The 23,055-nt window shown below is 45.0% G+C and overlaps 2 protein-coding genes across 2 annotated transcripts in view; both read left to right on the top strand.

The window, feature by feature from the left end:
- Positions 1-14,227, top strand: part of MAP4K5 (mitogen-activated protein kinase kinase kinase kinase 5) — a 52,632-nt gene extending 38,405 nt beyond the window's left edge. The window contains exons 16-32 of the mRNA XM_026051525.1: positions 1,180-1,222; positions 1,660-1,813; positions 2,423-2,520; positions 2,665-2,706; positions 3,334-3,418; positions 3,509-3,588; positions 5,330-5,390; positions 6,118-6,120; positions 6,209-6,323; positions 6,446-6,504; positions 7,692-7,795; positions 8,219-8,396; positions 9,580-9,648; positions 10,368-10,460; positions 12,351-12,421; positions 12,622-12,677; positions 13,389-14,227. Coding sequence (XP_025907310.1) covers positions 1,180-1,222; positions 1,660-1,813; positions 2,423-2,520; positions 2,665-2,706; positions 3,334-3,418; positions 3,509-3,588; positions 5,330-5,390; positions 6,118-6,120; positions 6,209-6,323; positions 6,446-6,504; positions 7,692-7,795; positions 8,219-8,396; positions 9,580-9,648; positions 10,368-10,460; positions 12,351-12,421; positions 12,622-12,677; positions 13,389-13,476 — 1,399 coding nt within the window. The 3' untranslated portion in view covers positions 13,477-14,227. The remainder of the gene's footprint in view (positions 1-1,179; positions 1,223-1,659; positions 1,814-2,422; positions 2,521-2,664; positions 2,707-3,333; positions 3,419-3,508; positions 3,589-5,329; positions 5,391-6,117; positions 6,121-6,208; positions 6,324-6,445; positions 6,505-7,691; positions 7,796-8,218; positions 8,397-9,579; positions 9,649-10,367; positions 10,461-12,350; positions 12,422-12,621; positions 12,678-13,388) is intronic.
- A 4,105-nt stretch (positions 14,228-18,332) lies between these two features.
- The window catches only part of CDKL1 (cyclin dependent kinase like 1), a 14,298-nt gene continuing 9,575 nt past the window's right edge, over positions 18,333-23,055 (top strand). Inside the window, exons 1-2 of the mRNA XM_026051560.1 lie at positions 18,333-18,515; positions 21,597-21,718. Coding sequence (XP_025907345.1) covers positions 18,348-18,515; positions 21,597-21,718 — 290 coding nt within the window. The 5' untranslated portion in view covers positions 18,333-18,347. The remainder of the gene's footprint in view (positions 18,516-21,596; positions 21,719-23,055) is intronic.

A 23,055-nucleotide genomic window follows, 5' to 3' on the forward strand; every position in this document is an offset into this window, starting at 1 on the left:
ATTGCAATTCAACAGCATTTCAAAATACCAGGCTGAAATAATGGGAGATTGGTGGGTGATGCCTGCAGCCCGGCAGTGTGGAAGGAAGCTCTGGGAGAACACTCGGTGCAAACACCATTAATGGTGCCCGAGGGGCAGTACCGGCTTTGGAAAGGGCTGGGAGGTGCTCGGTACGAAACCAGCTTGCAGCACTGCTGCATTTGCTGGCATTCAGGGGGGTTGGACTCGATGACCTCTGAGGTCCCTTCCAACCTTCGGCATTCTATGATTCTATGATTCTATGTGTCGACCCCAGAGCTCTGATTTCTGCACCCGTTTTACCTAGGGGCCTCCTCGCAAAGTTTGGTGATGGGAGCGAAGATGCCGAAGAGTGAGTGAGCGCCGTGGGCGCGCGGCCGCGCTGCCGCGGGTGGCCCTGGCGGATGCCCYGTCCCCGCGGTGCCRCGCGCGGCCCCTGCTCCGGGAGAGCAGCGCGGGCTGCACGGAGGGCCTGGCACCTTCCTCTTCTTGCCTGGTCCTTGGAGGCCGCCTCGGCACGCAGCAGGCCGCCTAGACCTGCCTAGAGCTTTAAAGCAGATGCTGTGCCAAGGAGGCGAGGTAAATCTCAATTAGAGCAGACTCTGTGCCAAGGAGGAGAGGTGAATCTCAGATTCCTGGTTGTGGACGTCCTGGCCGGCTCCCTGGCTGTGGGGACTGCGCTTGCACGAGGTCCCAGAAACCCGTTTTGCCACCTGGACACGTTTGGAGAGGCCCTTGCTCTGTGACACGCTCTGCTGGCCCATCCAGAAATGTGGCATTTCCACCACGGGGAAGAATTTTCTAGGAAAAAAAAACCAAAAAACAAGCAGTGGAAGAGGCTGCCTCCARAGGACGAGTCCTTTAACGCTTACCYGTCTCCTCATTTCCAATACCCTTCATCACAAACGCTCTCTAACATCTACATTTACGAAAGACTGACAGTTCCTGAAAGAGCTCCTTCTAACAAGTATTAATGTGCATTTTTCTAACAAGTATTAATTTGCCTTTTTTCCTTCTTGAGCTTCTAGTTTAACCCTGTCGTGCCCAGCTGTGCTCTCTTTCCTGCGCATCTGGCGCGTCCTGTTTCCAGCCTTTGCTCTCGAGCAGTTCTGGCCGTGTTGTCGGTGTAACTAAGACAACTGCTGCACCTTTTCCTTTCAGGTCCACCCTAAAGCGAGCAGGGCCACCCCCGCTACCTCCTAAGGTGAGTGACGGCGCAGGGGTGTTGAGGGGACCCCATTAGGCAGCGCTTCTGTCTGATGCCCCTAGGCTGTACAATCTGTTAAGCCCCATTTGCCAGCAGCCTTTGTGCAGCCTCATGTTTTATGCTGCCTCGCATCCTGTGCAGTCTCTCGGCCTCTGGGAATTGGTGGCCTTTATGCCATCCTTGATAAAGTGATTCTAGGTATTTTCCTTTGGAAGGGAACGTGCTGCAGGAAGCGTCCCCTTGCTCAGCAGCGTCTGCTGCTGTGATTTCTGCCTCCCCGGTGCCTCCCCGGTCAGCGTGCTGTCAGGTGCTCTTGATCCAGTGCTGGAGCTTGCTTTATGTAGAAGCAGCCTGACTTTAATCAAAATCCAGCTCAAGTTTATGCCTCCAGATGCCATTTCTAAGTTGATGTCCATCTCTTTTCTTCGCTGCAGCCAAGAATAAACAGTTACCCCGAGGAAAACCTGCCAGATGATGAGAAGTCTCAGACAATAAAGCATTTTCCCGACTCGCAAAACAGAGCCCCGCCAGCTCACAGGAGACAGAGCATTCCTGTTTGTGGCCCTCAGACCGATCCCTCCCCCATTGGTATGACCAGCAGCATCAGCAGCCCGGGATTGCTTACAGCTAGATACAGCGACCTGGGTAAATGCTTTACATTTCCAAAAGGGGGCTTGCTTCCTTGGAAAGGAAATCAGTTTTGGAGCCCGCTCTGCTCTCAGGAGGCAGAATATAAGCTGTTCATAAAGTGCAGCTTTCCCTTCCACATGTGCTGGCTCTTGTCAGAGCCGTGACCCATGGTGGAAAGGTCCGTGTCAAAACCAGGGCGCTCGGCCAGTCGCTGCCACCCCTGCGCCGGAGCAGCGTCCGTGGGGACCTCGCCACGGCTCTGTCCTCGGTCCTCTTTGGCCTAGGGACTGTTGGAATAACGGGAAGCCTTGGATCGCTGTGGAGCTTAAATGCAGAAGAGTGGCCAGCTGCCCTTGAGATGTTTCAGCCACTTGGGATGTGTATGTGGAAGCTGGGAGCTCGCTGGTCTCTCACTAACACTGTACAGAAGAGAGAACAGGGATTTATTTTATTTTATTTTATTTTATTTTATTTTATTTTATTTTATTTTATTTTATTTTATTTTATTTGTTGGTTTTATTCAGCTATGTGAGGGGTCCTCAAAACCGGGTATGGGCTTCGTTTCAGGGAACGGGGACGGCATGCCGAAACTCATCGAAGAAAGCGTTGAAGGCTCTGGGCAAATCCCTCAGCTGCCACGTAAAAAAGAGAAACGAGATTTCCCCGTAAGTGTGCGGCGACTCGCGGGCTGCCCCGTTTCACCACTGTGTTAGCTAACCAAGCTTCTAAGTGCACACAAGTGGAAGCATAACGTACAGTTTTGCATCAGTGCATGGGAGCAGTTTTATAAGCTTGCTTTCTTCCCACAGAAGCCAGCAATCAATGGTTTGCCTCCAACGCCGAAGGTGCTGGTAAGAGATCTCATTTGCAGTAGAAATTATTGGGAGTCTCCTCTGCTGTCAATGCTCTGGTGTCGGAAAGTTTATGTTCAATAAGCTGCCTGCTCACCTGGGGCGCCTGCCTGCCTATCACAGCTAATACTTTTCATCCAGTTCCTTGTGTATTGTATACAAAATACAAAATATCTATTCTTAAAAACATCCTTTCACCATTMAGTCTGGATATGAAGAGATGAAGACTTGACAGGCTCCTTGGGCTGTGCTCTCCAATGGCACTCTCTGTTTTATAAACAAAAATACAGAAAAGCAGTAGCCAAGGGAGAAGGTTTTATTTTCTTGAATGCTTCTGCTTGTTTTGCCTTCATGTGCTGTTATGTAAGCACTTAGTGTTGTTGCTGTTCATGTCATTCTGATGTGTCTTTGTGTTTCTTAGTGTATATAAAGTCCATGAGAGAGGTTATGGTGGCTGCACTGTAGCTTTAGGGGGTGATTAAAGTGCTTGGAKGTGAAACATTCGGAGCGGGTTCCTATACCTGAAGAGAGCAGCAGTGGGTTGGGGAGTGCCAGTAGGCAAAGTGCCAGAGGATGAACACTTTGTGCTGCAAACTTGTTTCACGATGCAGTTTTGGTGTCTTTCAGATGGGAGCGTGTTTTTCCAAAGTCTTTGATGGGTGCCCTTTGAAGATTAACTGTGCAACATCCTGGATACATCCAGATACTAAAGGTAAAGTTAGTTTTCATTTCTATTTTAAAGCTGCCTGGTGCCAGAGTGTAATGAGCTTTTGAATTAAATGATTTTCCTTAACTTTTTCAGACCAGTACATTATCTTTGGAACTGAGGAAGGGATCTATACGTTGAATTTGAACGAACTTCATGAAGCCACGATGGAACAGGTGACTACTGCTCTATTGAATGGATAGAGTAGAGTTGGGAATATGGTAAAGCAAGAAAACTTTGTGTAAGGTTAGAAGGGCATGCTAAGCTTTGTGGTATAAACTGAGTCACATCAAAGTAAGCCCTGGAAGTGCTAGAATTAACAGTCCTCATGTGATTTTTTGATGCTGCTTGTATGACATTGAGTGCAGGGGAGTTCTGTAGTGAAACATCGTACTTCTTGGTGGAGATAGCCGTTCACCACCCTTTTTATTTGACCATTTTATGGCCACTAGATGGCATTTGGCTTCTCTGCTGTGTTCCACTGCTGTTTATTTAGCTGGCACTGGYGATACCAATAAATGCTTATTTGCAGCGTTCAAATGTGTGTTTTCAGGCTGCCGCATAACAAGGATTGTTATGGTTGCTGCTTTAGGGTCAGAAGTAGCTACATGTTCTTGCAGAGGAAGCATTGGCAGATTCCAATAAGAGGGAATCTATAGATGTATCTACAGGTTGCCATGGCAGTTCAGGCCTCTAACAAGCAGCAGATTCAGACAAGACACACTCAGATCAGAAACCAGAGGTGACAGAGTGGGCAGGTCTGTGACTAAGAGTGAGGGAAAGAAGGTTTCACTTAGGGGGTGTCCTTCTGTGGACTCTCCAAGGCCCTTTGTTCCATCCTATTTAAAGTCAAATGTGCCAGTGTTGGGCAAAGGGAAGCTACTAGCATCCCACCTATGGCACTGAATGACCAGAATGACTTTCCAATCCGTGACAGCATTCTCCAATTTTTATTTCTGATCTCATCCTCCTACATGCTTGCAGTCTCTCCCAAGTTAGTGTCATCTGCTGGTTTCATACATGTGCTTTTATTGCAGTCTTTTTCAGTGAAAACATTGAATAGAAGCTGAGAAAAAGAGACACTGTGTCTGTAGGCTGCTCTTTGTCRTGCTAAATGGCAAACTACTGACAGATACTCATTTTTTTATGTCCAAATAGTTCTGTCTTCTTTCTGTAATTTCCTCTATCCTATATTTTCTTATTTTGCATATGGCAATGGTACATGGGGCGAGATCTTTCATATACATCCCACTCCCAGCAGAGCAGCCCTTCTGTTAGGSCAGGAAGTTGAGACCTCCAGGTACCGCCTGTTGTGCACAAAGCCACACTGGGCATTCTTAGTTGATATCCCTTGCTAATTAAAAGCTCTTTGGCTTGTTCCTGGGCTGTACTAGATGTGCAGAGTCAGTCTGACAGACTTTTAAGTCCCCCAAGCCCTTTTTGGTCAGCGTAGACACTGTGTTGCCTTTCTTGAGGTCCATGCTTGTCCTCTATCAGTTCTCGAGGATAATCATTACTGAGCGCTTGGTTTGAGGCAGGTTGTAAGCATTGCAAAATTATCTTTGTTGGGGCCTGCTGCCATGAGTGCACCTAACTGAAATGAATATTTAACATACTCTTTATTGCTTCTCACACAACTTCTATCACAGTGCTGATAACTGGGTTCATCCTGCAGCTGAGAGGAATCTCCTTTCCTGTCAAGCAGTGGAGCAGCCTCCTTTTGTCTTCCCAGTTAACACATTTGTGGAGATTCTTTTAYGCTTTAAAATCTTTTCAAATCTGGGCTAGATACGTCTCCTCCCTCTCCTGAAACAAAAATATGTCCCAGGGTCTTACGTGGGCTCTCTTTATATAGCAATAAACCAGAGTTAGTAATTCCTGTGTCTTTCTGTTAACAGAATTATTATCTTTTTTTAGTTATTCCCCCGAAAGTGCACCTGGTTGTATGTTATCAATAACACCTTAATGTCATTGTCAGGTATGTATAAACCAAAGGARAAAGTAATAACATAGTGAGAACTCTTTAAAACCATCATTCAGTACAGTGTTTTTTCCCGTGGGTATAAATGAGGTCAGTTTGCACTGAAGGAAAGAGTTGTGCATTGTTCCTTGTGTTTCTATAGGCAATTGAGCCCCTAGAGTGCTTTAATTCCAAAGATTTTCATATATAAGACTAGAAGTTTACAGGTGAACTGTTACAAATGGGAGATGCAATTGTCAGCAGTGCCTGAAGGCGTCTTTGATATAAACAAGATTCATAAAATAAATCCAATTTAAAATGAAAAACATATCAAGGTAAAAGGGAATGAGGTAGCTATGAGATACTGCTAGTTCATGAGAYTGAGTCTTGGAAAGAAAAAATCTGAATTGTCCTGAAATAAGGAGTTTCTACATAGGAAAGAGATGAAAGGATGACATGCAGATTACTTGTAGGATTGTGTTTTTAAACGTACAGCTTTTTGTGCAGKTCTGTTTTCATTGCTTTATAGACAGAGACTGTTCTAATGTGATTAATGGTTGTCATATAGTTACAGCCGTCTAAAACTGTGTATGTAATACTGATTTTCAGAGCATCTTTAATGTTTCTGAAAAGAACTCTCAGTTGAATGCCATGTGTTCTCCATATGCATTATTGTTGTTCTCTTCTTTTATTTTTTTTCATAATTGGGCTCAAAATACCTGGTGCATGTGGTCCGCTTTCCTAGAAGGTAATTTTATATACATACATTTTTCTATAATGTACTGTCTCTGGTATGCATGTGTGCATGGTATCAATTGTGCTTTTCTCTCTTGCAGGGAAAACATTCCAGCTCTACTCCCATAATTTAATAGCTTTGTTTGAACAAGCCAAAAAAACAGGATTAGCTGCTCATATCCAAACTCATAGGTTTCCTGACAAAATATTACCAAGGTAATATAGAGGCAATTTCTAATATGTGAAAAATTCCTTGACTACTTTTACATGCCATTGAGTTAGTAGTATGAAAGTCCCTCTGAGCCTTGGACTGATGCCTTKTTTAACTGTTATTCCAGGAAGTTTGCCTTAACGACAAAGATTCCTGATACAAAAGGATGCCACAAATGCTGTATAGGTGAGTGGGCATTCGGGTTAAAGACTTTTTCCTGGCTTTTTTTTGTTGGAYATGACAGCTCTTAAACTCATTTCCCTTTTAACTGACTTGAGTAGTTCATTCCAGTCAGTTACAGTCAGCACGGTTCAGAAAACCCTATGACTAATTTATACCTTAATGCTGCACCTAATTAGAATATGGTTTTCCTTCTGATTAATGCAGGGGTCTTTATGCAAGAGTGGAAAGGATACACGAGTATTTTTCCTATCAGCTTTTAGCCTCGAAACGTTGCTGTCTAGAGCGAGATGCTGAAAGGAAGCCCTGGGGAAGGGGCTCGAGTGCAGCTGCCGTGCTGCACGTTGAGAGCTGCCACGTGGAGTCGAGCCCTGCATGAACATGGTGACATKTGGGATCGCTGCCTTCACTCTGCCACAAGAGCCAGCCAAGGCAGCCTCCAAACGTGCCACTTGTCACCAAAGTCCAGGCTTGTTGCAGAAAACCCCTTTCTGGCTTGTTAGGTTGACTCAAGCTTTGACCTAGAGCCAGCTTCTAGTGAGACTAACTATAAAGGTGTTTTTTCCACAAAGCAGTTGCAGGACACCATAAAAAATGATCCTGGGGTCATCCTGGGGGAGACCTGAAGCCCTTATTCAAATTTTAAGTGTCTGCAAAAAAGTCTTAGAGATTGGGAAGTTATACATTTGTCTTTGGTGCTACTGACTTTCAAAAAAGCTTGGGTTTTCTACAACATGCACGTTTCTTTGAAAAACAGGCACGAGGAATTGTATCTTTGCTTTTGCACTCTTGAAAATGCTTAGAGTACAAAATTTGCAATCTGAGTACAAGTTTGCAATCTTGGATATCCCATGTCTACAGGACATGTTATATTTGCAAAGGATTCCTGAAGTCAGGCTTAGCCTGGACCTTTATTCTCCCCTCTCACTGCCCTTGACTACAGCCCCAGGAAGAAGGTTTTGCAGCTTTTATTGCAGAAATGCTTGTTGTCCTGAGGTTTATGAAGAATTTACTTTATTTTAATTGTGACACGATAGTAATCAATTAATATATTAGAACACTATGCCAGAAAACAATTATTAGGGTGAAAATTTCTTAATTATTTGTAAAAATAGCTGCATTGCCTGGTTTTACTTAATGYAAGCATTAAACTTTCTGGACTTAAAAATCATTTGTTTGCTTGTTTTACATAGTAAGAAATCCATACACAGGACATAAGTATCTGTGTGGAGCACTACAGTCTGGAATTGTTCTTCTACAGTGGTATGAGCCAATGCAGAAATTCATGTTAATAAAGGTAAGTATTGTATTTTAGTTTACAACATTTTTGTGTGTTTGTMCCTCTTTACTGCCCCAAGATGCTAATCACTATGCTGCTGCTGCAATAACCTTTCTAGAGTTTATAATGGAAAGTACCTCTTGGTCTAGTCCCATTTGTGGGTTTCTGGCCACTTAAAATGCTGGCCTGATGCACATTGACTAAGAAAATCCCATGACYGAAGTCAAAGGAAGTGTTGGATCAAGCCCAGGACTAGCAATAACGGGCTCCTGTCATATCCCTCTGAACAACATAATGTCGCTCTCAACTCCTGCTGTCTCAAAAGCGGATTCATTTTAGCAGTAAAAACTTTTTTTTTTTGTATATGTTGTTTTAAACTTCTTAGTTTTAAGGTAGAAGGAAATGCTAAAAAATGGCTTTGTTTGTTTGTTTGTTTCACAGCACTTTGATTTTCCTTTGCCAAGTCCTCTGAATGTGTTTGAGATGCTAGTGATACCAGAGCAGGAGTACCCGATGGTCTGTGTGGCGATCAGCAAGGGTACTGAACCAAACCAAGTAGTTCAGTTTGAGACAATCAACTTGAACTCGGCGTCTTCGTGGTTTACAGAGATCGGTGCAGGTAAGGCGACCGGGTCCGTCTTGCAGCTCTTCGGTGTCTGGTGACCGTTGAATGTTCCCCTCAGAGGTCACTTGGAAGCCTTTCACTCTAGGCAAAATGATGCAGCTTCTCTCACCCAAAACACAAGAAATTTCATCTGGACATAAGAAAATCCCTTTTCACTGTGAGGGTGGCTGAGCTGTAGATCAGGTTGCCCAGGTTTGTCCATTCAAAAGCCACCAGGACAACCTGCCTGAGCAAGGAGACCAGCCCATCACCAGAGGTCCCTTCCAACACCGACTGTCCTGTGGTTCTCTAATACTGTTAGTATTATAATCTATATTATTATCTATATTATTATTATTATTATTATTATTATCTATACTAATACTATTCTCTAATACTTGGATGTGATTCCAAGCTGTTCTTGTGATGGTCTACCAACTTTAATGTAAACTGTCTTAAAAGACTTCATTTTTAGACGTGGCCTTAACTAAAATCCCTTAAATAGTAACACAGACCCTAAGGGCTGCGTTTTTCCCATTTGTAGTCACACGCTGGGGTCAGTCTCACTGCTCCTCCCCATTCTCTGCTGTTTAGAGCCTCACGCTGGTCAGTCAGTCTCGCATCTTGTCAGTCCTCCAGCCCTCAGTGGGGGCTTCTCACCTTCGTTAGTCATTAATAAGTAGGAGATTTTGTTTCATGTTCAAAAGCTGTATGATATCTTCCAGATGCTTTTCTCTACTGGCTTTGATAGATACTTTTTTTTCCATGTTGAAATACGAATTTTTAGCAGCCGAAGGATTTAATTAATTAAAACTAAAAAATATTAAATTCTATTTTAATATCATCACAATAATCTTTCTGGGGGTGACTTTATGGGAAAAGAAGGCTGGGTTTTTGATTCTCATGATGATTCCTTGTGTTCATTATTGGACCTTCTCATGAAGAAAGGCCACTCTCTATGCTAAATAGTAACTTAAATGGTATTTTGTCTGGATGAGCAGTATCACTGTGATATTGAGTATGTGCTTTGAGCCAACTGGCTTGTCCTTAGGCCTCACTCTGCTCCTGTAGCACTCAGGGATGTGCGACCTCAGTAAGAGAATAACCAAAACTGCAGAGGAGGAGAGGCTTGAAACGAACTGAAATGAATGGGGGGAGGCTGATGTGAGATAACTTCATCCGTGTTCGTTTTCCCAAGGCAATCAGCAGCTGGATGCCATTCACGTGACACAGCTGGAAAGAGACACCGTCTTGGTCTGCCTGGACAGTAAGTAACGTGTGGCTGGTGGGCAGCTTCACTGCACCTTGTGCAACGCTTGCTTTGCCACAGCGGATTTTTATCTCTGTCGTGTGGTATTYTTTCCCTTTTCTTTGCTGATTTGTATTGAAATGTTTCCCAGTAGGTACAGTTCAGCTATGTGATCTTTTCACTTTGACTCTTGTGATTCTGCTTCCTCTTTTTCATGCCTGTATATTCTTGTTTCTCCTATTTCTGTGCCTTTCAAAATGAGATCKGTGAGGCAGCATTAGGGATGAAAATTCAACTATACTCAAATCAGAAATCAAATCTGGCAATTTTTAAGCCTATCTGGAAAATGTGGCATTTTCTACCCTGCCACACATGTTAACTAACTAACACTAYACCGTGTAATTATCTGTAATTTATATGCATTAGAAGTTAATATCACAATAGGAACTTTGCAGTTATTTAACCTGCTTGAATTTCAACTTTTATATTGCATTTGTGTAGGTTTTTTGAACTAAATTTGTTATTTCTAGGAAATAAAGTCAATAAAGTCAATAAAGTCAATAAAGTCAATAAAGTCTAAAAGCCTACAGAAATCTGTAGGATGGTTTCTGTCTTTATTTTGAAAGAAAGATGCTCTGTTTTGTGCCTGAAAGTTGAAGTTAGTTTTTCACACTTAGAGCCACCTGTAGTCTTCTCCAGGGGTGGGGTTTAATACTTGATTTTCTGTTTTTCTTGAGAATTTGTGAAAATTGTGAATCTACAAGGGAARTTGAAGTCAAGCAAGAAATTGGCATCTGAGCTGAGCTTTGATTTCTGCATTGAATCAGTGGGTAAGTGATTTTGTTCTGCACTGACTCTCAAAAATTGGGAACTTGAAATTATGAATTTTGAAGACGTTTTAGTAATTGGTCTACTAAAGTTCTAAGGACCTGACCTGGAAAACTGCTTGCTCCAGGATATTGTGAGCTGTGTCCTTGTCCCCACGGRCGTCCTTAAGAAAATAAGAGTTGCCAGGCAGTGTGAGTCTGATCTGCATGTGTTTTCAGCTGCTGTCATTTCTAACTTAAAAATAAGCTTTATCACGATTTGATCAAAAAAATCTTGATTGTTCCTGGTCATTTCCATGTTGATTGTTTAATTTMCCTTTCATTTCCATAGCACTGAGCACAATCTTTTGATAAAAAAGATTTGTATGGTAGTAATACATTCGTTTGTTCAGTCTTCTAAAAACTAAGTTCTTATATAAAGTGGTAGCACATCCATTTTTTAATAGTAAGGGCTGTAGTATTTGAATGCAGTTCTTAATAGAACACAGCAGTCTTGCTAAAAGTTGTATTGTAATTATCAAGTGAGCATTTCTGCTATGAAAAGCTGTAAAGATCAGAAGCATCTGGATAACATACATTAAAGAATTCTGTATGTCAAGGCCTGAACTTCTTTCTGGAAGCAAATTCAGTAATAGAAAGAGAACTCGTTTTTGTTAGCAGATCTGCACAATTCAGAATTGGGGGCTCCTCAGGCCTCTTCCCTTTAACAGAAGGTTCTCACACAGGTATTTGTAGTTTATCAGCAGCTGCTCAAACAGGGCACATTCTTCTATACACAATCCCTATTTCGATATGTCAGAACCATGCTGAAGGAAGAATTGTTAGGATATTTCAATTTCTAAATTCTGTCGTGCTCTAATTACCTTTTGCTTTAGTTCCGTACCGCGGTGTCTCCTGCTGACACATCCATAACGTGATTCAGCCACTGCCTTTTTTTCATGAACTCTGAAGGAATTCATAGACAGAAGCTTTTATTCCAGTCTTACACTTACCAGCTTCCTTGGAATAACGTGAACAGATCTTTATATTCCCAAGAGGGCTCTTGGGAACTCAGAGTATTAAAGACCTCTCTGTTGACTGATTGCAGGGTAGACTGAGGCGTAACAGGTAAATATGTAAATCTAAATGTAGAGAAAAAACAGTTATAAAAGGGATATATATATATTTATATATATAGGGATTCTGTTAAATGCCTTTGTTTTGTGCATTTAGGGTATAGCTAGTACTGAGCAGATAGAAAGTGTGGCTATGAGGAATAATAATTAAAAAAAACTCAGAAAATAATTAATGTATAAAATACATGATTCTGTAAAACTGCTAAGAGGATACCAAAATCTTCATTCATTTTTTTCAATCAGTCTGGTAATTAAATCATTTYGAGCTGTCAGCTTTCTGTGTTCTCTCCTTGGCCCTGAATGGAAGACTCCTCCCGTTGCTCATGCTCATGCCTATTTTGAAGTAAATATATTTAAAATGATCTGTAATTTCCAGTGACCCGCTGGGTTTTGGCTGGCAGCGTGTTTAACCACTAACCACTGCCTGGTGTTTTCTGCAAAGCCAAATGACTAGCAGGAAAAAAGAGATCTGGAGAATAGATGTGTAGAGGAGTACAGGAGAAACCAGAGATGCCTGTCTTGCCTTGGCAAACAGGGAATGTCTGACTGCTGTGCTTTGAATCGAATTGCAAAAAGCATCTCTCTGATCCAAATAGTAATTTTAATCCCCCCCCCCCCTTTTTTTTTTTTAATGGTTATTTCAGAGTTTGGGTCTGCTATAGCAGCCCAGGTCTCACGGTGCATTTTCTTCACGTGCTTCCCGTTGGTGCTGCGGGAAGTCTGGGTTTGCTCGGGTCAGGGAGGCTGTGCTCACTGCTGCTCTGTGTTTCCTCCGCAGTGTGCCTTCAAGACAGCGTGCTGGCCTTCTGGAAGCACGGCATGCAAGGCAAAAGCTTTAAGTCAGATGAAGTAAGTTGTCCCCCAGTATTTCCACATTTATTTTTTAACCTTTTTTATGWTGTTTTATCTGATTCAGTCCTGTGATTTGCACTAAATTATATCAAACTTTTTAAAAAGCCATGATCCAGGTTATTTTTCCTTCCAACTCAGACCTTTGCGTCTCATTTTTAGCATTGAAATGGATCTTAACGTCTCAGTTTTTTCTACAGGTTACCCAGGAGATATCAGATGAGACCAGGGTTTTCCGCTTGCTGGGATCAGACAGGTAATTGAAGAAACATAAACCTTTTATTTTCTCTAAGCCAACCTTTCTACCCACAAGCTGCAGTTGTGTTGCAGCCGGTCACAGGTCTGTCTGTAGGCAGTCCTGCAGGAGGCAGTGACACTGTTTCACAAATGTAATTAGTGTAATTGCTTCCAAATCCAACATCCGAGGGCCCCTCCCTTGCTTTCCACTGCAGAGGTGGAACTGAGAACAAAACCACAGTGTGCAGGGGGAGAGAGGTGGCAGGCACCTTTGGCAGACGGTTAAGCTTGGTGCCAAAGGCACTTCTGGCCTTTTGACTTTGACTTTTCACCTTTTTGGCTTGGATTCCTTAAGAATTACTGAGTTGCCAAAGTGAAGATAAGGAACAGAAGCAGTTAGGAGAGAGACTTCATTGGAAAGCACTTTGGGAACCACGACGTGGAAGATCTGTGTGTGATCCTGGGGATTCTGGTAGAGGAACCCCCTTCTAGTTCTTTGTTCCTTGGCAGTGATGTCTGAGCATTTTTATCAGAAGCGTTGCTGCCTACAGTGGAAAATGAGCAAAGTGATTCAAAGAATAAAATTCCCAAGATATTTGGGGGAACCCCTCTCTCTCCCATCTTTCTACACTTGTAAGAGACCAGTTAGTTCTTCCTTGGTGCTAGCTAAGCCCCACGCTTCACATTTCACCAGTGCCCACTCTGGCTTTCGTTTGTGCTTGGCTGGCAGGGTGGTGGTGCTGGAAAGCAGGCCGACAGAAAACCCCACGGCTCACAGCAATCTCTACATCCTGGCCGGCCATGAGAACAGCTACTGAGCAGCAGCAACCCGGCACACAGCTCAGCACCAACGCACCGCATCAGGAAAACCATGGAACGTTATAAAACTCTGTGCAAGCCGGACTGTGACTTCCTTGTTCTTGTTCTTGACACCTAAAGGATCTTGTTTTAGGGTGGAAATCAGTCCATTTTTGCAGCTGGGAACAGCTGGTTCTGTCTCTTGCCACTGTGTGGTTGGTTATATCAAGTTTGCTTAATAAAAGCTATGAGATAAATAGTCCTTTACTCATTAGTCATGGGGAAACAGAGCCTTTAAAATAACATTATGCCGTAAAGGTGCCATAAACTGTTAAATATTTTACTTCCCTTGGATTTTTCCTGTATTCTGTAGATACAGATAGAGTGCTGGCTGTTTCCCTGTTTTATACTGAGTCTTATTCTTAATAAAAATGATTTGTGTAGGAAGTGAAAGTATCTGCAAAGCTTTTTGTTTTTAAGTCTGCCATTCAGTATGGCTTTGTATAATAGACTATTTAATCCTTATTTATTAATCTGCTGCTAGGATGGTGTAATGTATCTAACTTTTAGCAAAGGAAGGTTGCAGAGCAGCTTACTCTTTTTTTTTTTTTACAATGTATAAAGATTTGATTATTCTTTTTTCTTGTAGAGACGTAGTGCATTCTCGAGGGGTATGCTACAATGTTGGTCGATCTTGTAAAAATGCAGTTTTGTACAACAAAGTATTTTGTATTGATTTTTGCCTGCAGAATTGCCATAAAAGGGATTTTCTTATTTACTAGATGTAGGGTGTGTGTACACAAAATATAATATGGATATCAAACATGTTGCTAGCGGATGAGTGTGTACAATATAGGGGTGTGTGTGTCTGCATGTGTGGTAAGTTGACTGGCAGTGTATATTTTATATATATATTTATATATATATATAAATGTACAAAATATATATGCTTTATTTTCATAAATTAGGGATAAACCTCGTGACATGAAATGGAAATATCGGCAGATTGTCCCTGGTCATCCTTAATGAATGAAAGTATCATGTATCCAACTGCCCATGACGTATAGTTTATTTATACTATTCCAGGGGGGAACCCATAGGATAACTGAGCTCTCCAGCTTTTTGCTTGTACAGTTATCCAGGTGATGTCCATCAGACTTATTTGTGAATAATTACTTCCCCTTCTGTGTAGTATAAATAAATATGATAAGAAGTAGTATTCTATAATAAAGCTTCAGATCACTTCTTCCCTTTCCCTATTTTTCAGTTTGTCACCTGCRTTTTTCTTCCTCTCTTATTTCTCCATCAAAGAGTTACATTGGTGTTTTTTTATCTTCCTCATTAATTAAAATTCTCGAGGTACCATTAGATACGAATACAGCCTGACTCCAGGATAGGGTATGGTTTTACTACCTCACACTAACCTGCAAGCTTTGCTGCAAGGAAACAGCCCACAGGCGGATACAGTAGCAGTTCATTAACATTTGAAAGGAGGGTTTTTAAATGCAGTCCTCGTATTCTGCTATCCAATATCTGTGACCTGCAAGGAAAGCGGGTTAGAGGCTTCACAAGGCATTTTGATAAAGCAATAAAGGTAAGTGTTGCCGAGGGGCTTGCCCTGACCCGAGGCGCTGCTGACGCRCTGAGCACAACCCGAGTGGTTTGATCTGAACCCACAATGCAGAGAATGGGCAACTGGGCTGCCCGCTTAGGCATCGAACTACTTGATTCATAATTTAGCATGGACGGAATTAACTCGGCACACGCCATGAATCAGTAATGTCCGTTTGTTACCAGGTACAGCTGGAGTTTTATGTCATTCTGCAGGTCTGAGAGGAGAACAAGTTTAGCATTTTGGCCACTTGGCACTGTCATTCAAAACGAGTTCTTTCTTGTTGATTTGGCCTTTATATCAAGGCGATCTTTTCAGTCCTGAAACCGTGGTGAGGTTTAATAAATAAGTGTACAAACAGATCTTAAAACAGTCCACAATGTATTGAGAATATTTGGACCGGTCAGTTGTAATCAGAGATTAAATATTTTCAAAAGGACATTGGAGATTTGCGTAAAGAAATTGAGGGAAAGGGGTTTGTTGTAGCATGAAGTCCATTATTTTAGCTTCYAAAACCGATTTCTGGAAGTCATTCTCAAGTTGTTCCATAACTGGATAGCAAAAGTCTGTGGCTGTTTAGTTTGAATCCATCCTTTATAGTGAGTGAGGCTATCAGAGAGAAAAAAACAATAACAAAGGGATTTGCACACATTTTTTTCAGCTGTGTGTGTGATAAAGAACAATTTTGGCTAAGAGATTTCTTGATGTAATTTTTCCATATCATGGGACTATTTTAACAGGTGCTGTTAGGAGAAGTCTTTTATTCCCCGTGCACGGTTTTGGCTAGAATAGGTGGCTTCACTTGACATTAGCACTACATGGCRAGTAACTGTTCTCTAGTACTGGAATTACTTCTGTCATAGGCAACAGTGACTGGTGACTAACCCTAAAATGGTGCAACACCCAGACCACCATCAATTTAAAATAGAGGTGAAGACAAAAGTTAAACACAGATGTTGACATTGTAGAGCAAATATTTTCATATAATTTACCTCATTCACTGCAGAATTTTGGCTTTATCTCTGAAAATGTGATGCCTAAAAGACTAGAGAAATCTGTAAATAAAATAGGAGTATTTATAGGGAATAACTGGAGTAAATAACTATTAGGTCATTACACTGTCATGGAACAATAAGTATTTTTCTTTGAATGACATGAATGACTGGGGATTTGCTGAATTATACAGATGAATCTAGGAAAGTCCTCATTTAATCAAACCTCCTGGTTTTCAGCTGTTAAAGCATTTCCAGTGGTGAGTTCTGAAATGCTTTGTSCAGCCTGGCTTAGGAAACTCCGGGGGTTTCTGGCCTGATCTGCAGGGTGCTGTTTCCTGGTGTAAAACATGGCCGTAGCAGAGCATGGCATAACTGACGTGCACGTTTGCAGCTCCGCCGCCCGCAGCGGGTGACTCTGACTCGTGTGTKTTGCATCTCTTAGGCTGTTTATGTTAGTTTGGTATTGTCTGTGTCTTTGTATGTTTTTGTAACCTTTCAGCCGGGGTTGAGAAATGMATAGAGCGCGATTTGGGAATTTCATAAAGCAAAGACTTGTTTGTTTCCTCCAAAAGACTCTTTTGACAGATCTCAAGTATTTGTTGTTTGATACTCAAGGTTCATATATTCACCTTGAAAGCCTTCAGAGAGGCCCCCTGAGTTCTTTGAAGCATGAACGGTGTTTGAAAAGAAGCCAGTGTTTGAAAAGAAGCCTGTAGATTAGTTGTTTGATTTCCTAACCAAATTCCTTGCAACTGAGAAATACAACTGTAGTTGTGTTGACATCTGATTAAAAGAGGAAAGGTACAATGCATCAGTGAGCCACGATGTCTCGGGTGGGGAGGACGTAGAGACTGGGAGTTTCTGACATGTCCTTTTTACCTTACTTGGCCATTAGATTATAACTGAGATTCTTAACTGCACTTGCACGGGTTTGTGCACCTAGGCATTGTTCTACTTAAATTCCTGTTGTGGTTCATTTCAGTCTATGCCAAATAAACTATGCTTTGTTTGATACTCAGACGGTGTTGTAGCCTTTATGAGATGTACCCTGAAGGAAGTGAACTGAGCGGTGGGTCATCTTATGGCAGCCAGGGGATGGCCACACTTAACGCAGCTACAGATCCCTTGGGAACCCCAGGACGAACACCGGGTGGATGAGAGGGATGGAGGTCTGGGGACTGCGCCGAGGTGGGAAAGGCAGTGGCAGCCCTAGGGTCTCTCCAGCTTGGACTACCCAGTGCACTGTTCTATCACAGCCCTCCCACCCGTCATACGGAGCCACTGCGGAGCCACCTCCGAGTTGTCTGCCTCAAAAAAATGGTATTTTTGAGGTTGGCTACCACGTSCCCTGTGCTGTTGTTGGATAGCAAGGAGGCTGGTGGCATCTCAAGCAGGGTTGCTCGTAATGGGAGATCACAAGCAGGAGCACTGCWCGTGTTCTCCCATGGATCCTACATGGAGCCTATGCAGGATCTGCAGCTCCAGCCCGTGTAGGGTCTGCAGCAGTTCATACAAGCTTTCCCCTCACAGGCTGGCCTGCTCGATCCAAGGAAATCCCTGAAGCAGGACAGTTCCAACAATTTTATTTGGATTTGTCATCAAAATAAAAGGGTGTCCCTAAAGCATATGGTAGGAGGAGCCAAAAAATTACAGTGTGTGCGACAGCTAGACAAAATGCTTTAAAAAGGGACTGGGGATATGGTGGATGTAAGATAACTCTCTCCCACAATGCTGTGGGGTGCAGGATGTCCACACAGACCTGCTTTTCTCCAGACCTTCTGCTGGAAGTGATCACCACCTCAGGAGACCATCTCCATCACGGTGTGAGGGAGCAGATCAGCAGCCATAGACATGAACAGATCAGGAGACAGCATCTTATGGGGTGGGAATGCTCATGGAAAGGATTAAACCCCTGGGGGGAGCAGACACCTCAGGTGCCACCACTAGAGAGGGCAAGAAACAGCCTGGAGGGCACCAGCATCTCCAGGCTCCGAGCGGAACCCGGAACAGGAATGTGCCCAAGACTTCCCCAAAGTAGCTCCGTCTCCCCTCCTCCTCCTCCCCGCCCTAAGAAGCGAAGCCGTCGCCAGGGAGGGAAAAGGGCCATGGAAACCCTGGAGACCGGTCGCGACGCCGCAGCCCCACGCAGGGAAGATGGCGCCGCGCCAAGAGCGGGGCGAGGCGGGGCCGGGCCGGGCGGGGCGGCCCGGGGGGAGACGGCGCGAAATGGCGGGCGGCGGTGGGGGCGCCGCGGCGCCCTGAGGCGAGGCGGGGGAGCGGCGCCATGGAGCGCTACGAGAAGCTGGGCAAAGTCGGCGAGGGCTCCTACGGCGTCGTCTTCAAGTGCCGCAACAAAGACACCGGCCAGGTCGTGGCCATCAAGAAGTTCCTGGAGTCCGAGGAGGACCCGGTGATCCGCAAGATCGCCCTGAGGGAGATCCGCATGCTCAAGGTGCGCGATGACCGGCCGCCCCGCTCCCCGGGGAGGCAGCGCCGGGGTGGGCACCCGTGTGGAGAAGGGGTGCGAGGGAGCAGCAAGGGGAGCCGGGGCGGTTGGGACCCTCGGGAGGGTGATTGGGACCCCCAGGAACCTGGGACCCCTCAGGAATCCAGTTGGGACCCCAAGGAACCCATTTTGGACCCCAGCAAGTGCAAACTCCCCAGGCTTTCAGTGCAGTGTTGGTGGGATACGAGCTGCTGTGTAGCCACAGGCTGTTCCCTCATGGATAGGGATGAGCGTCACCCAAATCATCACTTTTAGATGTGATCCCATGCAGTCAGTGCCACTTTCGTGCAGCGCAGGCACTCGCCTCCTGGGAAATAGACCCCCGRATGTGCCTTGCCCAGCTTTTCCGGACACGTTCATCCCTTGCACTGGAGAAYGGGATCTGGCTCCGTGCTCGCTCTCCAGGTGCAGCTGGGAGGCAGAAGCCCGGGAGCAGGAGGATGAGGATGGGCTGAGTTTTCCCTTCACACCCATCTTTCAGCAGGGCTTCGAAGCCAGGAGGTATCTCCATAGTTCTGTGTTCTGCAGACATTCATGCACTTTCCTCTTGAACTCTTTTGTAATCTCAATATATGGATTTGGTGTCCACAGTGTCCTGAGGCAGAAAATCCATACAGCCCTCAATCCATAAAAAAAAAAAAAAAAAAAAAAAAAAAAAAAAAAAGGATATATGACCTTTTATTTGTAAACCTGCTGCTGGGTGATGCCATGCGGTGCCCCCAGTTGTGTGGCATGAGAAATGGAGTCATCCCCTTCGCAGGTTCTCCAGCCTGTTCATGTTGGAGGCCTCCATCATTGTCCTGTCTTCACTTACCTCGTTTCTCTGCAGAAGAGCCCTGGCTTTAAACACTCTAAACTGATTAAAGACCAATATGTGCAAAATGTGGGTACACCATAAATTTTAAACTGATGACTTCCAGCCCAGGTACCTTTTTGAGAGATACATACAGTTCCAACAGACACGGTGTCTTCTTTTAGACAGTCATGAGTGCAGGATGTTGGAGTTAACAAAGCTCTACGGAAATCCACAGAGAAAGATGTTCCCTTTTATTTAAAACTTCTTTCCTGGCAATCGCAGTCCCTCAGCCTCTCATCTCAACACGATGCTGTTCCTGGACCTCCCTGCGCTTTGGCGTTTTGTGTAGCTGGTCTGGAAACCACGTARCTTTCAGATTTGTAGTAAAGTACAAGTTTTCAGCAGATTGTGACATTGCTGATACACGGCTTTGTCTAAATCTCTTTTTTGCTTTTGCCTCATTTTTTACTAGAAGTTTATAAATTATGAAAATGTTATTGTCAAAAGAATACAATCCTTCAGCAAAATAAGCATTGATTTCATGATTGTGATGGTAGACAAACCMTAATCTAGGGAAAAAGAAACATAATTTTCGACACCTTTGAGGGAGAAGGTAGGTAGACTTTTGCCCTATCTAGAGCAAGCAGAAGACGTTTAGCTGTGTCTTTCAAACCAACAGCACTTGAGGTGCATTAAGAATTAAATGATTAATAGAGATTAGTAAAATAAATAAAAAGGAAAATAGTCATTGCCGCAGACAGTGGTAACGAGCATGGTAAATTAATTGTCTTTAAGGGCACAAAGCCCAGACCGCCGCGGCTTGCTGTGGCAAGAACGGTGCTGGGCAGTGTTGGCTTTAGCAAGTGGAGACCTGCTCGACTCTCTTTGCAGCTTTTTCTCGGTAAATAGTAACAGTTTGTTTGTTTGTCTGTCCGGGTTATTGCCTGGTGCAGGCAGCAACTGAGCGTTTGTGAAGGACTGAGTGAGCTTGTGTTTCATGGGTGAGAAATGCGGGGCCTGGTTAGTTACTGTTCTGCAGAGCAAATACTGGGAACCAAGGGCGGGAGCCTGTAGGCCGAGCGGAGCAGAGCTGTTTGCAGGAGGCTGAAGTGCCCCGTGTGGGAAAGGGCCTTCCCCGTGGCGCCCTGAGCACCTYGTCCCTGCCCTGTGCATGGACACTTCGGATTAAGGCTCTGCCTGTTGTCCCTCAGGGGGGTGTGAATGCGGAGAGTTGGTGCTAAGTACGTCTTAAGGTCGGGACTGTTCTTGGGTGCAGCTAAGCGAGGAAAATGCTGTCGCTGAAAACCTTCCACTGAGAGAAACCTGAAAAAGGTCAGTTTGTATCTGCGGTGTGCGGAGATGCTCTGTGTCTCCATTAAGATGTTCCCTGATGRAGAAGTTGCCCTGGAAGGTGGAATCCTTGCTGGAAGGAGCAATTCGGTCTGGCTGAGACCTGACAGGGAAGAGAGGCAGAGATTGGACTCGCAGCACAATGTAAGACTGAAGCCTTCGGCTGATCCTAGTGCCCTTGCACAGCTGGTGACAGCTCGGTGAGGGTCTGACCCTCTACAGCAGGGGAGGGCACACAGGACAGTGAGGGCCTGTACTGGTCTTTCCAGTCTGGACCCTCTGCTGCCTTCTCTGTGGGCTTTTCCAGGTCGCTTGGAAGTGCACTAGAAGATGGCATTAGGATAGCTCCTAGGTGATGCCCTTTCCAGGCTCCTCGCTCAGAAATGTGTTGGATCCAAAGCCTCCGCGAGGCAAAGCCCTCGTGGATACCTGGGCCTGCAAGTGCGGGGGCTGGTGCCATTTCATCTGAAGAAAAGGCCCATGTTCTTGCACTGGGTCTGGCTGCCCTTTGTTTCCTTTTCTGATTGCGTTATCGTGCCCCTTGCCTAGAGCTGCTCTCCAAGTCCTCCCAAAAATGTGTGAAAAAGAGTATAAAATAGAAACTTCAGTGATTTCTCCCCTCACCTCTTGCAAGGCCCATYCTGGTGCTCAGGCTTGGCAAATGGTAGAAATTATCCTGAGCTCTCCAGGAGAGGAAGCCCTTGCGTGAGCTTGTGAAGTGCTTGAGAGGAAGAGCAAGAAGCAGCAATAAAACTTTTCCTACTTAACCTCCCCAGGTTGCAGCGCTGAAGCTAATGAAGCCTTTCCTAAGAGGCGCTCCTTGCAGCAAGCTGACTTGCGGTCCAGCACTAACCAACTGGTCTATGTGTTGTGTGTTGCAGCAACTGAAGCACCCCAACCTGGTGAACCTGCTGGAGGTGTTCAGGAGGAAGCGAAAGCTGCACCTCGTCTTTGAGTACTGCGAGCACACGGTTCTGCACGAGCTGGACAAGCACCCGTGGGGGTGAGCGGCGCGCGGCGCCCGCGCCTGGGGYGCCCCTCGTTGCTCACAGCATTTCCAGGGGTCCTGTTAACGTCGGGCAGACTCTCAGTGCGCTGCCCAGGGCTCACTCTGTTCCTGCACTTCAGCAGTCATGGACAAAAGAGCCACCCAGAGGCTGCGTGTGCCCCACACAGTGCTGCTCACCGTGGGSCGGGGAGCCCTGGGCGTTTGGGTCATCTCTGGCTGCCTGCACAGCTGCAAAGCCGGAGCCTTTAGAGGACCTTGTGTCCCACAGCAAAGAGCTTAAGGCTGCTTGGAGGTGGGTGGCCTGGGGACAGCCTGCTTGCTGCTGCCCCCAGGGGTGTTGCTCATCTGTGGGATGTTGCTCACTGGGGAGTTTGGTTGCTTTGAAGCTGACACGTGTCCTGGGAGGTCTGCCCTTTCTGCAGCTCCTGAGTGCACCCCTGTAAGGGAAGGGGATTGTTGCACGGGGCGGGTTTGGACCTTCCTAGCGTTTTGTAAGGGAAGGAAGTGACAGAGCCATGACACAGGCCGTGTGGCACGGGCACCAGGAGCAGCCCTGCAGGCCGGGTTCACCTTGAGGTTCTGCTGGGAGGAAGCTCCGCTCTACCCTTCAGCACTGCTCTTAGAGCCAAGCAGGGTGCCATGAGGCTTCACTGCTGGAGCTCTTGTGCTCTTTGTGCCTCTGTTYTTTTTAGACAGATTAAAAAGAAAGGGCTGGATGGGTGAAGGTAAGCTCTGCATGAGGCAGAAAAGGTTCAGGTTTGATAGCATGAGAACTTGTGAGCAATTGGGGCATTTTGAGGGTTGGAGCTACCTGTGAAGAGTAGGGAATCCTTTATGGGCAATTTTTAAGCAAACATCTCTACTGGAAGGGCTGAGCATATGGGTAGGGAGATGGACAAGTCAGTCCCTAAAGTCCCTTTCTCACTCCATGCTTTTAAGGTGATGATACACTAAAAACCTCAGTAATTGCACCAGAGAGTAACAGTGTCTTTGTGAGTGTGTGACACTCGGTCTCCTTGCTGGGTGCCTCAGTGCTCCCYTTTGCTTGTGTCTGTGAGACTCTAGTGCATCCCACAGTGTCCCTGCTGACWTATCTTGTCACGGGAAGCGTCCGGGCAGGAGTGCATGGACAGCCTGGGGTGCAAACCTGCCTGCCCACCAAAAGAGGAGGGAAGGGCCAGATGTCCCTTTAAAACAGGTGCTGGCACCAAGTGTGAGCTGTGTGAGCAGCAGGGAAACATTCCCCAGGGCAGGGCTTGCTCTTTTGATGCGTTATAAACGATGCTCCCACTAAATATATCCTCCCTAATTACTCACAGTGGCTTGGTGCT

This window comes from Nothoprocta perdicaria, unplaced genomic scaffold (genome assembly GCF_003342845.1).
Source record: "Nothoprocta perdicaria isolate Ctin4 unplaced genomic scaffold, notPer1 scaffold_76, whole genome shotgun sequence".
In the NCBI taxonomy this organism is placed as follows: Eukaryota; Metazoa; Chordata; class Aves; order Tinamiformes; family Tinamidae; genus Nothoprocta; species Nothoprocta perdicaria.